This window comes from Sinocyclocheilus anshuiensis, unplaced genomic scaffold, assembly GCF_001515605.1.
Source record: "Sinocyclocheilus anshuiensis isolate Anshui unplaced genomic scaffold, SAMN03320099.WGS_v1.1 scaffold238, whole genome shotgun sequence".
Classification (NCBI taxonomy): Eukaryota; Metazoa; Chordata; class Actinopteri; order Cypriniformes; family Cyprinidae; genus Sinocyclocheilus; species Sinocyclocheilus anshuiensis.
In genome coordinates, this window is record NW_015547674.1 from 2,187,945 (window position 1) to 2,198,150 (window position 10,206).

The window sequence follows — 10,206 nt, forward strand, 5'->3', positions numbered from 1 at the left end:
TCACGTGATCCTACAGAAATCATTCTAATATGCTGATTTGCTAGTGTTTGCCATTAATGAGCTGGTTTTCCCGTCTCTGTGCCAGGAGCGACACAATGCAAAAACTGTTGGAGAGATTAAACAGTTTGTTTCGCAGTTGCCTCACATGCAGGCGGCTCGGAGCTCCCTGGCTAATCACACCTCCATCGCTGAACTCATAAAGGACATAACAAGTAAGTCATTCGTGCAGTCAGAAATTAAAGAAATATTTCTGGTTATTATCAACTTCAGGTCTGTGGAACGCTGTCATAGGCAACAAGAGTAACTCATCCCTCAGTTTGTAAAGAGAAAAGAAAAGATTTGTAAATGTTTTTACAATGGCAGGCTGGTGAATTCTGATGATTTTTTTGATATACATCAAATTTTCTATCGAATGTATTGAACTGCATTTTCACTAGAAAAGTAAACAAACAAAAAAAATGATTGGCTCACAAAAGCAATAGCAGATATCTAGTAATTAATTCCTTAGTGGGGATTCCAAAACAAAAAGCATCTTACAAATGAAAGCATCATTTTTTTAATAGCAATAATTATGTTGTTACTAGTGCAAATGGCCATTTTTCAGATTTCTGACGTACTAAATCAGATCTTAGGTTTATTTCTAGCACATTATAAATTTATTTTAAACTAGTTTTTGTCAGAAAAGAGAATGAATTCTGACTAGTTATGTAGAGTGTCCAATTAATATTAGCTTTTACAACTAATGAAAACAGAATGGCAGATATCCTAAATTTAATTTTGACTATAGATATTTATAAATGTGACCTGGTTAGAAATGCTTTTGGCATAGCCTGTTGTTTTTCTTACTCTCCTTTCATTCAGTGAACTTTATCAACTGTAGACTTAGAGGATTAACCAGGATTAAGTTATTCAGTTAAAGGGGTCATATGATGCGATTTCAATTTTTCCTTTCTCTTTGGAGAGTTACAAGCTGTTCGTGAATAGCCATTTTTCAGATTTCTGACGTACTAAATCAGATCTTAGGTTTATTTCTAGCACATTATAAATTTATTTTAAACTAGTTTTTGTCAGAAAAGAGAATGAATTCTGACTAGTTATGTAGAGTGTCCAATTAATATTAGCTTTTACAACTAATGAAAACAGAATGGCAGATATCCTAAATTTAATTTTGACTATAGATATTTATAAATGTGACCTGGTTAGAAATGCTTTTGGCATAGCCTGTTGTTTTTCTTACTCTCCTTTCATTCAGTGAACTTTATCAACTGTAGACTTAGAGGATTAACCAGGATTAAGTTATTCAGTTAAAATCACAAATGCAGACATGGTTTTATGTTTACGCGGCGCGATTCGCAACGCGTAAAAAGACAGTATAAGGGCGTCTTCACACTTGGCGTCTTTTTTGACAAGAAAAAGTTGACGAGCGGTTTTTTAGTAAAATAAAAAGCCGGCAGCGTTTTGGTTACAAATAGCAGCCGAAGGCGTCTTTTGTTGCTATAACAACAGCTGCAACAGTAGCCTAGCGCTATATGCTTCAGAAATGTCGAGAAAGAGTAAAAAGTTGGCTCTTGCGTTGCCTTTTGAAGTTAACGGGGAGGAGAATGTCGGTTCACAACGATGTTTTTGGGTGCGCCACATTATACGGGGAAGGAAACAGTATGGTGCTTACAACAATTTAGTCCAGGAGCTCCGGTTGGATGATGCACGGTTTGTGGCATATTTTAACGCCGGCGGTGGCGTTTTAAAAAGCATTCGGGACTTTTTTGAAAACACGGTTAACTCCATAGGATTATAATGTAAAACAGACGCTGGCAGCTTCAAAAAAGATGCCAGTTAGATACAGTTTTGTGCTCATATCATACAACTCCTTGTGCTCCGAAACTAGTACGAACTAATCTACCGGCTATCTTTTCCATTTTTCTTGTTGCTTTTGTTGTTATGGAAACGACTCACCACTGGCTTGTCATTGGTCAGCTGTCAAAAGGGCGCTTGACGTAGGGCGTTTTTTTCAGAAAATTTTAACTTTTTTCAACTTGAAAAGACGCTCTGAGCTGCAGAAAAAGATGCCGGCGGTGGCCTTTTTAAAAAGCGCTCGGGACTTTTTTGAAAACACGGTTTACTCCATAGGATTATAATGTAAAACAGACGCTGGCAGCTTCAAAAAAGATGCCATTAAACCAAATACACAAAATAATGTTCTTTTTAGCAGCATCATATGACCCCTTTAAGTGCAATTGCTAATTCTACGAAAGACTCTATTTTTAGAATTTCTGCCACAAGTAGTAGTCATTCTGCTGATATAATTCAGTAAAAAATAATTATGCATTCATATCCTGTGATTAAATGCTAACATGGTTTGCAATGGCCCATAAATATATAAATAATTTATTTAGATCATTTGTTTTTGGAATTCAGCAAACTATGACTTATGAGCTGACTCGTGGTTATACTTCATATTATGTAATATGGTGAGAAATGCACATTTGAATATGCCTGATGGTGCCCGCCTGCTTGCTTGCTGGACTTCCATTGTACTGTAAATGTCTTTCCTAGTCATTTTAACAAACTGTGGTAAATGATATGATAATATTATGAGACCTGACATGAGTTCACATTAATTTTGCTTTTTGCCACTTACCTTTTTTTGTGGAGTTTTCTCTCAAACTGCCTTGCTGTCCTGTGTTTCAGCCTCAGAAGACTTCTTTGACAGTCTGACCGTTGAGCAAGAGTTTATGACTGGAGTAGACACAGACAAGGTGCCTTGTTTATGATTTCATTATAAATGCTAATTTAAGAAATGACATTTGTAATGGACATTTTCTTATGATTTGTATAACCTTAAAAGAATTGTTCTGTTTTTGTGTTAAAAAAAATTTACTCACCCTAAGGCCATTCAAAATGTAGTTTTGAATGAGAATGAATTTGTTTCTTCATCAGATTTGGAGAAATGTAGCATTGCATCACTTGCTCAGCAATGGATGCTCTGCAGTGAATGGGTGCCGTCAGAATGAGAGTCCAATCAGCTGATAAAAACATCACAATAATCCACACCACTCCAGTCCATCAGCTAACGTCTGGAGAAGCCAAAAGCTGCGTGTTTGTAAGGAACAAATCCATAATAACTCTAATTCTGACGGCACCCATTCACTGCATAGGATCCATTGGGGAGCAACTGATGTAATGCTAAAAGTATCCAAGATATTCTAGGTGTAAATACAATGGACTACTCTGCATCAATTATTGTTCAAACAGAAAATAATGAGGTTTAATATACAAGCCCACTTCCCCTAAATATTTTTATTTTATTTATTTATTTTATTTAGTCATTTAGCAGACGCTTTTATCCAAAGCGACTTACAAATGAGGAAAACAGAAGCAATCAATTGTAGTATTAAAACAACTAAAAACAGATCCAAAACTTTATAAATACTACCTATACACATTTTAAAAATAAAGAGATTAAATAAAAATGACAAATGCATACAACAAAATTCAAAAACTTAACATTTAAATGAAAAACAAAAAATAAAGCCAAAAACAATTCAAAATACCAAAGAACAAAAGGTATAAGAGCACAACAATGACTCCAACATAACACCAAGCCAAACACCAAAAAAACAACTACATATGTGTATGTACAACCACACACACACACACTGTACATGTACATACACATCCATAAATGCACCATATATATTATTTCATTTCCATCCAGCCTGCCGAAGCACTAAAACAACTCAAATCAAATAAAACTAAAAACCCAATAAAATACATATACAGACATAATAAATTCAGACATAATGTAAGTAAAATCAAAATAAATAACAAATACAGATAATACAAATCAAATGACAGTAGTCCATCAGTAATCCCAAAAAACAACACTGCCAAACCTACATGCCAAAAAACAACAACCCACTTACACATAGCAAGAAATGGTCACAAAAACCGAAACAGAAGTGAAACAAGCAATAGGAAAGAGGAGAAATAAAAAGCGACACTTATCCTTTGCCGGTGTCCTGCTCGGTAGAGTCGCACGGTAGAGTCGATGGTCTTTACACTCTTCGGTCTTCACACGAGGAGGCCTTCACGCGACGGCTGCCGTGACCGCTGTCGCGGTAAACTAAGCTTTTTTTTATACCCGTCTAACAAAATACTAAATTAATTCAGCTGGACACACTTTCCTTATTTTCTCCACAACAAATGGCCAAGCGAGCGCAGACACTGACAAGATACGCGATACAGAACGAGACCAAACACGATATCAGCACGTCTCCACACGTTTTAGAAATAATTTTAGAAATATGAGAAAAGAAATGCATTTTTAACATGGTACTTTTTACATTCTCTGGAGATAGATTATATTTTAGGTTTGAGTAATGTCTTTGTTCAGTGTGTGTTTATAGTGATTTTACTCTCAGGTCAGCACATATATAGAAGACTGCATAGCACAGAAAGACCCGCTGATAAAGATCCTGCGACTGGTCTGCATGCAGTCTGTCTGCAACAACGGCCTCAAACAGAAGGTCCTGGACTACTATAAGAAAGAGATCCTTCAGGTACGACAGAGGGAATTTCTTTGTGCTTTGCTTTTATTTCCTTTTAGACCGATTTTGTGAATGCATAATGGTGAATTTGAATCACAGAATTTTGTGCAACACTTGTGCAAGACCATAGAAGTGAACTATAAATGCCTTAAACATTTACAGTTGTTTGTGTTTTGTTGGGTTAGACATATGGTTACAAGCACATTCTAACTCTCAAGAACCTGGAAAAGGTTGGGTTACTCAAACCTCAAAGCACCATGAGAAACAACTACCCCACAATCAGGAAGACCCTCAAACTGTGGATGGAGGATGCCAATGAACAGGTTTCGATACAGAACGAGACCAAACACGATATCAGCACGTCTCCACACGTTTTAGAAATAATTTTAGAAATATGAGAAAAGAAATGCATTTTTAACATGGTACTTTTTACATTCTCTGGAGATAGATTATATTTTAGGTTTGAGTAATGTCTTTGTTCAGTGTGTGTTTATAGTGATTTTACTCTCAGGTCAGCACATATATAGAAGACTGCATAGCACAGAAAGACCCGCTGATAAAGATCCTGCGACTGGTCTGCATGCAGTCTGTCTGCAACAACGGCCTCAAACAGAAGGTCCTGGACTACTATAAGAAAGAGATCCTTCAGGTACGACAGAGGGAATTTCTTTGTGCTTTGCTTTTATTTCCTTTTAGACCGATTTTGTGAATGCATAATGGTGAATTTGAATCACAGAATTTTGTGCAACACTTGTGCAAGACCATAGAAGTGAACTATAAATGCCTTAAACATTTACAGTTGTTTGTGTTTTGTTGGGTTAGACATATGGTTACAAGCACATTCTAACTCTCAAGAACCTGGAAAAGGTTGGGTTACTCAAACCTCAAAGCACCATGAGAAACAACTACCCCACAATCAGGAAGACCCTCAAACTGTGGATGGAGGATGCCAATGAACAGGTTTGTCCTGGCATTCATTTTTAGTACGGTTTTCATATAACTCAAAATGGCCTTCACCGTTCAAATAGTCCCCACCCAAACTCACTCCAATGCTTTGAAGTAATGGACACTTTACACACTTGCATTAATTTAGTATGCTTAGTGTAATGTATTGATTTCAATACATTAGACCAGTGGTTCCCAACCCTGATCCTTGAGGCACTCCAACACTGCACGTTTTGCATGTCTCCTTAATCAAACACACCTGATTCAGGTCATCAGCTCTTTAGTAGAGACTTCAAGACCTGAAATTGGTGGGTCAGAGAAAGGAGACATGCAAAATGTGCAGTGTTCGGGTGCCTCAAGGACCAGGGTTGGGAACCACTGCATTAGACAACAACATATCAAAACCAATAGCATATATTTAGTGCATGCACACATTTCAAGTAAAATATTTCACAAGCACAAGTATGTTGGGTTTTCAAACCATGTTACTGTTCAAAATGCACTGTTTAAAGTAAACAAAGTTTTGGGACACTTTGTAGTTGTCAAGAGGAGCTAATTTAGTGAGTTACAGTTTTGGTTATTCTGCTAGTGCACTTGACATCATACACTACCAGTCAAAAGTTTTCGAACAGTAAGATTTTTAATGTTTTTTAAAGAAGTCTCTTCTGTTCACCAAGCCTGCATTTATTTGATCCAAAATACAGAAAACGCAGTAATATTGTGAAATATTTTTACTATTTAAAATAATTGTTTTCTATTTGAATATATTGTAAAATGTAATTTATTTCTGTGATGCGCAGCTGTATTTTCAGCATCATTACTCCAGTCTTCAGTGTCACATGATCCTTCAGAAATCATTCTAATATGCTGATTTGCTGCTCAAAAAACATTTATTATTATTATTATCAATATTTAAAACATTTGAGTACATTTTTTTTTTCAGAATGAATAGAAAGATCCAAAGATCAGCATTTATCTGAAATATAAAGCTTTTGTAACATTATACACTATATTATTAAAAAGTTTGGAGTCAGTATAATTTTTTTTTGGGGGGGGGGAGAAATTATAGAAATTAATACTTTTATTATTTAGCAAGGATGCTTTAAATTGATCAAAAGTGATGATAAAGACATTTATAAAGTTACAAAAATTTATATTTCAGATAAATGCTGTTCTTCTGAATTTTCTATTCATCAAAGAAACCTGAAAAAATTCTACTCTGCTGTTTTCAACATAATATTAATAATAATAAATGTTTTTTTGAGCAGCAAATCAGCATATTAGAATGATTTCTGAAGGATCATTGACGGGAGTAATGATGCTGAAAATTCAGCTTTGAAATCACAGGAATAAATTACATTTTAAAATATACTCAAATAGAAAGCAGTTATTTTAAATAGTAAAAATATTTCACAATATTACTGATTTTGCTGGATTTGGGATCAAATAAATGCAGGCTTGATGAGCAGAAGAGACGTCTTTAAAAAAACATAAAAAATCATACTTTTCAAAAACTTTTGACTGGTAGTGTACATTCATTAAATAACCTTGCAATCAGTTAGTTAAAAGTGATTACAGATGCCTCAGAAAATTGCAGATAGTTTTGAGAAATGTTTTCTAGCATCATTTGTTTGGAGATATATACTGTATATTTGAATCCAGTGTATAGGTATGTCTCTACATATTTTATATGGGCACAAGCCGTGTAAATTCCTACTTGACTGTGGCACGTCTAAGGACTGTGTTTGTTATTGATGGTTTTGGGAATGACTGATGCTTGTTAACTTTCCTTTAGAACCCCAACGACATCTCGTACGTGTACAGTGGCTATGCGCCGCTGAGTGTTCGCCTGACACAGGTGCTCGCTCGTCCTGGCTGGAGGAGCATCGAGGAGGTGCTGAAGATGCTGCCTGGGCCACACTTTGAAGAGAGACAGCAGGTTCCCACAGGCCTTCACAAGAAGCGTGAGTGAAGAGCTTTGACATGGTTTTCTTTGAGGAAAGACGGTCATTCTAGATCAGTAAACCCATCATAGTCTAGGGTTGCAAAGGGGTGGAACATTTCCGGAAAGTTTCCAAAAATTCCAGTTACAGTTTCACTGTATGAAGAATTTTAAGGGTATAATATGTCAGTTTACGTTATTTTGCTATCCTCACTTACATAAATTAACTATAGTGTCCTCCACGCACTAGTAAAAAAAAATCAACAATTATATCTGGTGTCTGAATAATTTTTGGTTTGGTTTGACTGTATACTACATAGCAAATCTTAACTCACGCACTAGTAAAAAAAATCAACAATTATATCTGGTGTCTGAATAATTTTTGGTTTGGTTTGACTGTATACTACATAGCAAATCTTAACTACCTGTTTGATTGTATCGTCGCAAAATGTAAACTATATTATCGCCCAGCTCTAATCTGCTAAATGTGATTATCAGGTATGAGGACATTATTAGATATTATTTATGTAAAGCTGCTTTGAAACAATGTGTAGTGTTAAAAGCGCTATATAAATCATGTTTAAATAAAACACTTTATGCATATGGTTGTATGTGGTTCTCCTTCTCTTTAATTTGCAGGTCAGCCTGGAGAAAACAGAACCACCCTCGTCTTCTTTCTTGGGGGTGTGACGTATGCTGAAATCGCTGCTCTGCGGTTCTTGTCTAATATGGAAGATAGTGGGACTGAGTACATTATTGCAGCCACCAAACTCATCAATGGCACCAGCTGGATAAAGTCTCTCATGGACAGTCCTGAGGAAAACTTGCCTTAAAGCAGCCATGCGATCTGTAGGGCCTCACAGATCCTGCTATCGGTCAACGGTAATGTTTTGTGTACATGTAGAATGTGAGTTATATCAAACTGTCGATGCCGTTTTGTCTGATCATTTTTAAGGATTATGAAGGGAGTTGAAATCGCTGTTACGATACGAATTTATTTATGAGAAAACATTTGTGAAAACCTGCATCTGATCTAAGCAGCGAGGTTTGTGAGTTAACCGCTAATGCAGTGTAGAAACATACTAATGTTGTGTATATAACCTGCTTTGTCAGATTGCATGTTTTCCCAGAAGCCACCATATATTGTTTTAGAAAGTAGTGGCAACTTTTTCGATAATGCATTCCTGGTCTACATAAAAAAGAACTATGTTGGCTTTAGCGCATGTTCATATAATAATTTGTTTATCAAAATTATAAAATTGTAACTCCTTTACAGCTGTTCATAACTGTACAGTTTGAGTCCTGACATTAAAGGGATAGTTCACCCAAAATGAACAATAAAAACATTGACAGCCAATCCAGCCGAACTCGAGTGTTTAAAGTGGCATATGAGAAAACGGCAGCGTAGTGTTATACACTGTATATGATCTAGCTGAATTAAACCGGTTTCAAAATTGATGAACTTCACACTGTATCAATCTGAATTTAACCAAAACTGAACTGACTTCAGCTAAATAATGACACCATTGTCTTTTAGAGCTGCTTTACAGCAGAATCTGAACAGTTTTCAACTCTCCGTAGTTGAGTTTATTGTTGAGTTGAGATTATTTCTGATTATTTTCCTGTTCCTATTACTAACATTCACATACAAGTATTAATATTCACAAGTTAATATTCATCACTGACATGTAAATATGGGCGATCCTTTAAATCCTTTTTTTGTGTGTGTGTGTAAAGACAGACACATGAAAATAATTGTCCATTCTGATCTTTACAGCAGAATCTGAACAGTTTTCAACTCTCCGTAGTTGAGTTTCCATAATTATTTCTGCTATTTTCCTGTTCCTATTACTAACATTCACATACAAGTATTAATATTCACAAGTTAATATTCATCACTGACATGTAAATATGGGCGATCCTTTAAATCCTTTTTTTGTGTGTGTGTGTAAAGACAGACACATGAAAATAATTGTCCATTCTGATATTTAAACAGATCATTTAATCTTAACATCGGGATTGTGGCATACTCTCCAAATACAGGATCTCTCAGGTGCATCTGTGGTCATACACTTGGGCAATGATACACATGCTTTATGAAGAGCAGTCATCATCATCATCATAAGTAGAGTTTGATGAGCTCGTCGCTGACAGCAGAAGGCGTCAGCACACCGAGGTCCGTGAAGAGTAATGTGATGAGGGATGGAGGGGTGTAATCGATCATGGGGTGCTCTTGGTTCAGATCCTTCACTGTCTTCAGGATATCTGCTTTATACTGAAACACAAGAAACAAGAGCGATGACATGCATCTATTATGTGTAACTGAAAAAGTGTTTCAACTAGCTTGCCTTGAATCTGTCGGGTACGTCTTGCTGGTTCAGAGGGTAGAGCCGCACAAACTTGAAACTTTCTGACACCACATAAAATGGTTTATTGTGTGCCTTGGAGCACACGGCCATCTGATAGGTACCAATCTAGGAAATAAATGGAATCACTTGACCGGTTTATAAAATAAATGCAATAATAACCGCTAAATGCATTTTGTTTTAAAGGAACACTCCACTATTTTTGAAAATGGGCTCATTTTCCGACTCCCCTAGAGTTAAACAGTTGAGTTTTACCGTTTTCGAATCCATTCAGCCGATCTCCGGGTCTGGCGGTAGCACTTTTAGCTGTAGCTTAGCATAGATCATTGAGTCTGATTAGACCGTTAGCATCTCGCTCAAAAATGACCAAAGAGTTTCTATATTTTTCCTATTTAAAACTTGACTC

At 36.1% G+C, this 10,206-nt stretch overlaps 2 protein-coding genes across 4 annotated transcripts in view; one reads left to right on the forward strand and one right to left on the reverse strand.

Moving 5' to 3' along the window:
* Window positions 1–8,759, forward strand: part of LOC107702975 (vacuolar protein sorting-associated protein 33A-like) — a 12,436-nt gene extending 3,677 nt beyond the window's left edge. The window contains exons 8-13 of the mRNA XM_016505454.1: window positions 86–212; window positions 2,689–2,756; window positions 4,422–4,559; window positions 4,733–4,870; window positions 7,288–7,456; window positions 8,074–8,759. Coding sequence (XP_016360940.1) covers window positions 86–212; window positions 2,689–2,756; window positions 4,422–4,559; window positions 4,733–4,870; window positions 7,288–7,456; window positions 8,074–8,267 — 834 coding nt within the window. The 3' untranslated portion in view covers window positions 8,268–8,759. The remainder of the gene's footprint in view (window positions 1–85; window positions 213–2,688; window positions 2,757–4,421; window positions 4,560–4,732; window positions 4,871–7,287; window positions 7,457–8,073) is intronic.
* A 678-nt stretch (window positions 8,760–9,437) lies between these two features.
* Window positions 9,438–10,206, reverse strand: part of LOC107702972 (translation initiation factor eIF-2B subunit alpha-like) — a 10,596-nt gene continuing 9,827 nt past the window's right edge. For all 3 annotated transcript variants that reach the window (XM_016505452.1, XM_016505450.1, XM_016505451.1), the window contains 2 exons: window positions 9,783–9,908; window positions 9,438–9,709 (listed from right to left, as the gene is read on the reverse strand). In XM_016505452.1, coding sequence (XP_016360938.1) covers window positions 9,554–9,709; window positions 9,783–9,908 — 282 coding nt within the window. In that variant the 3' untranslated portion in view covers window positions 9,438–9,553. The remainder of the gene's footprint in view (window positions 9,710–9,782; window positions 9,909–10,206) is intronic.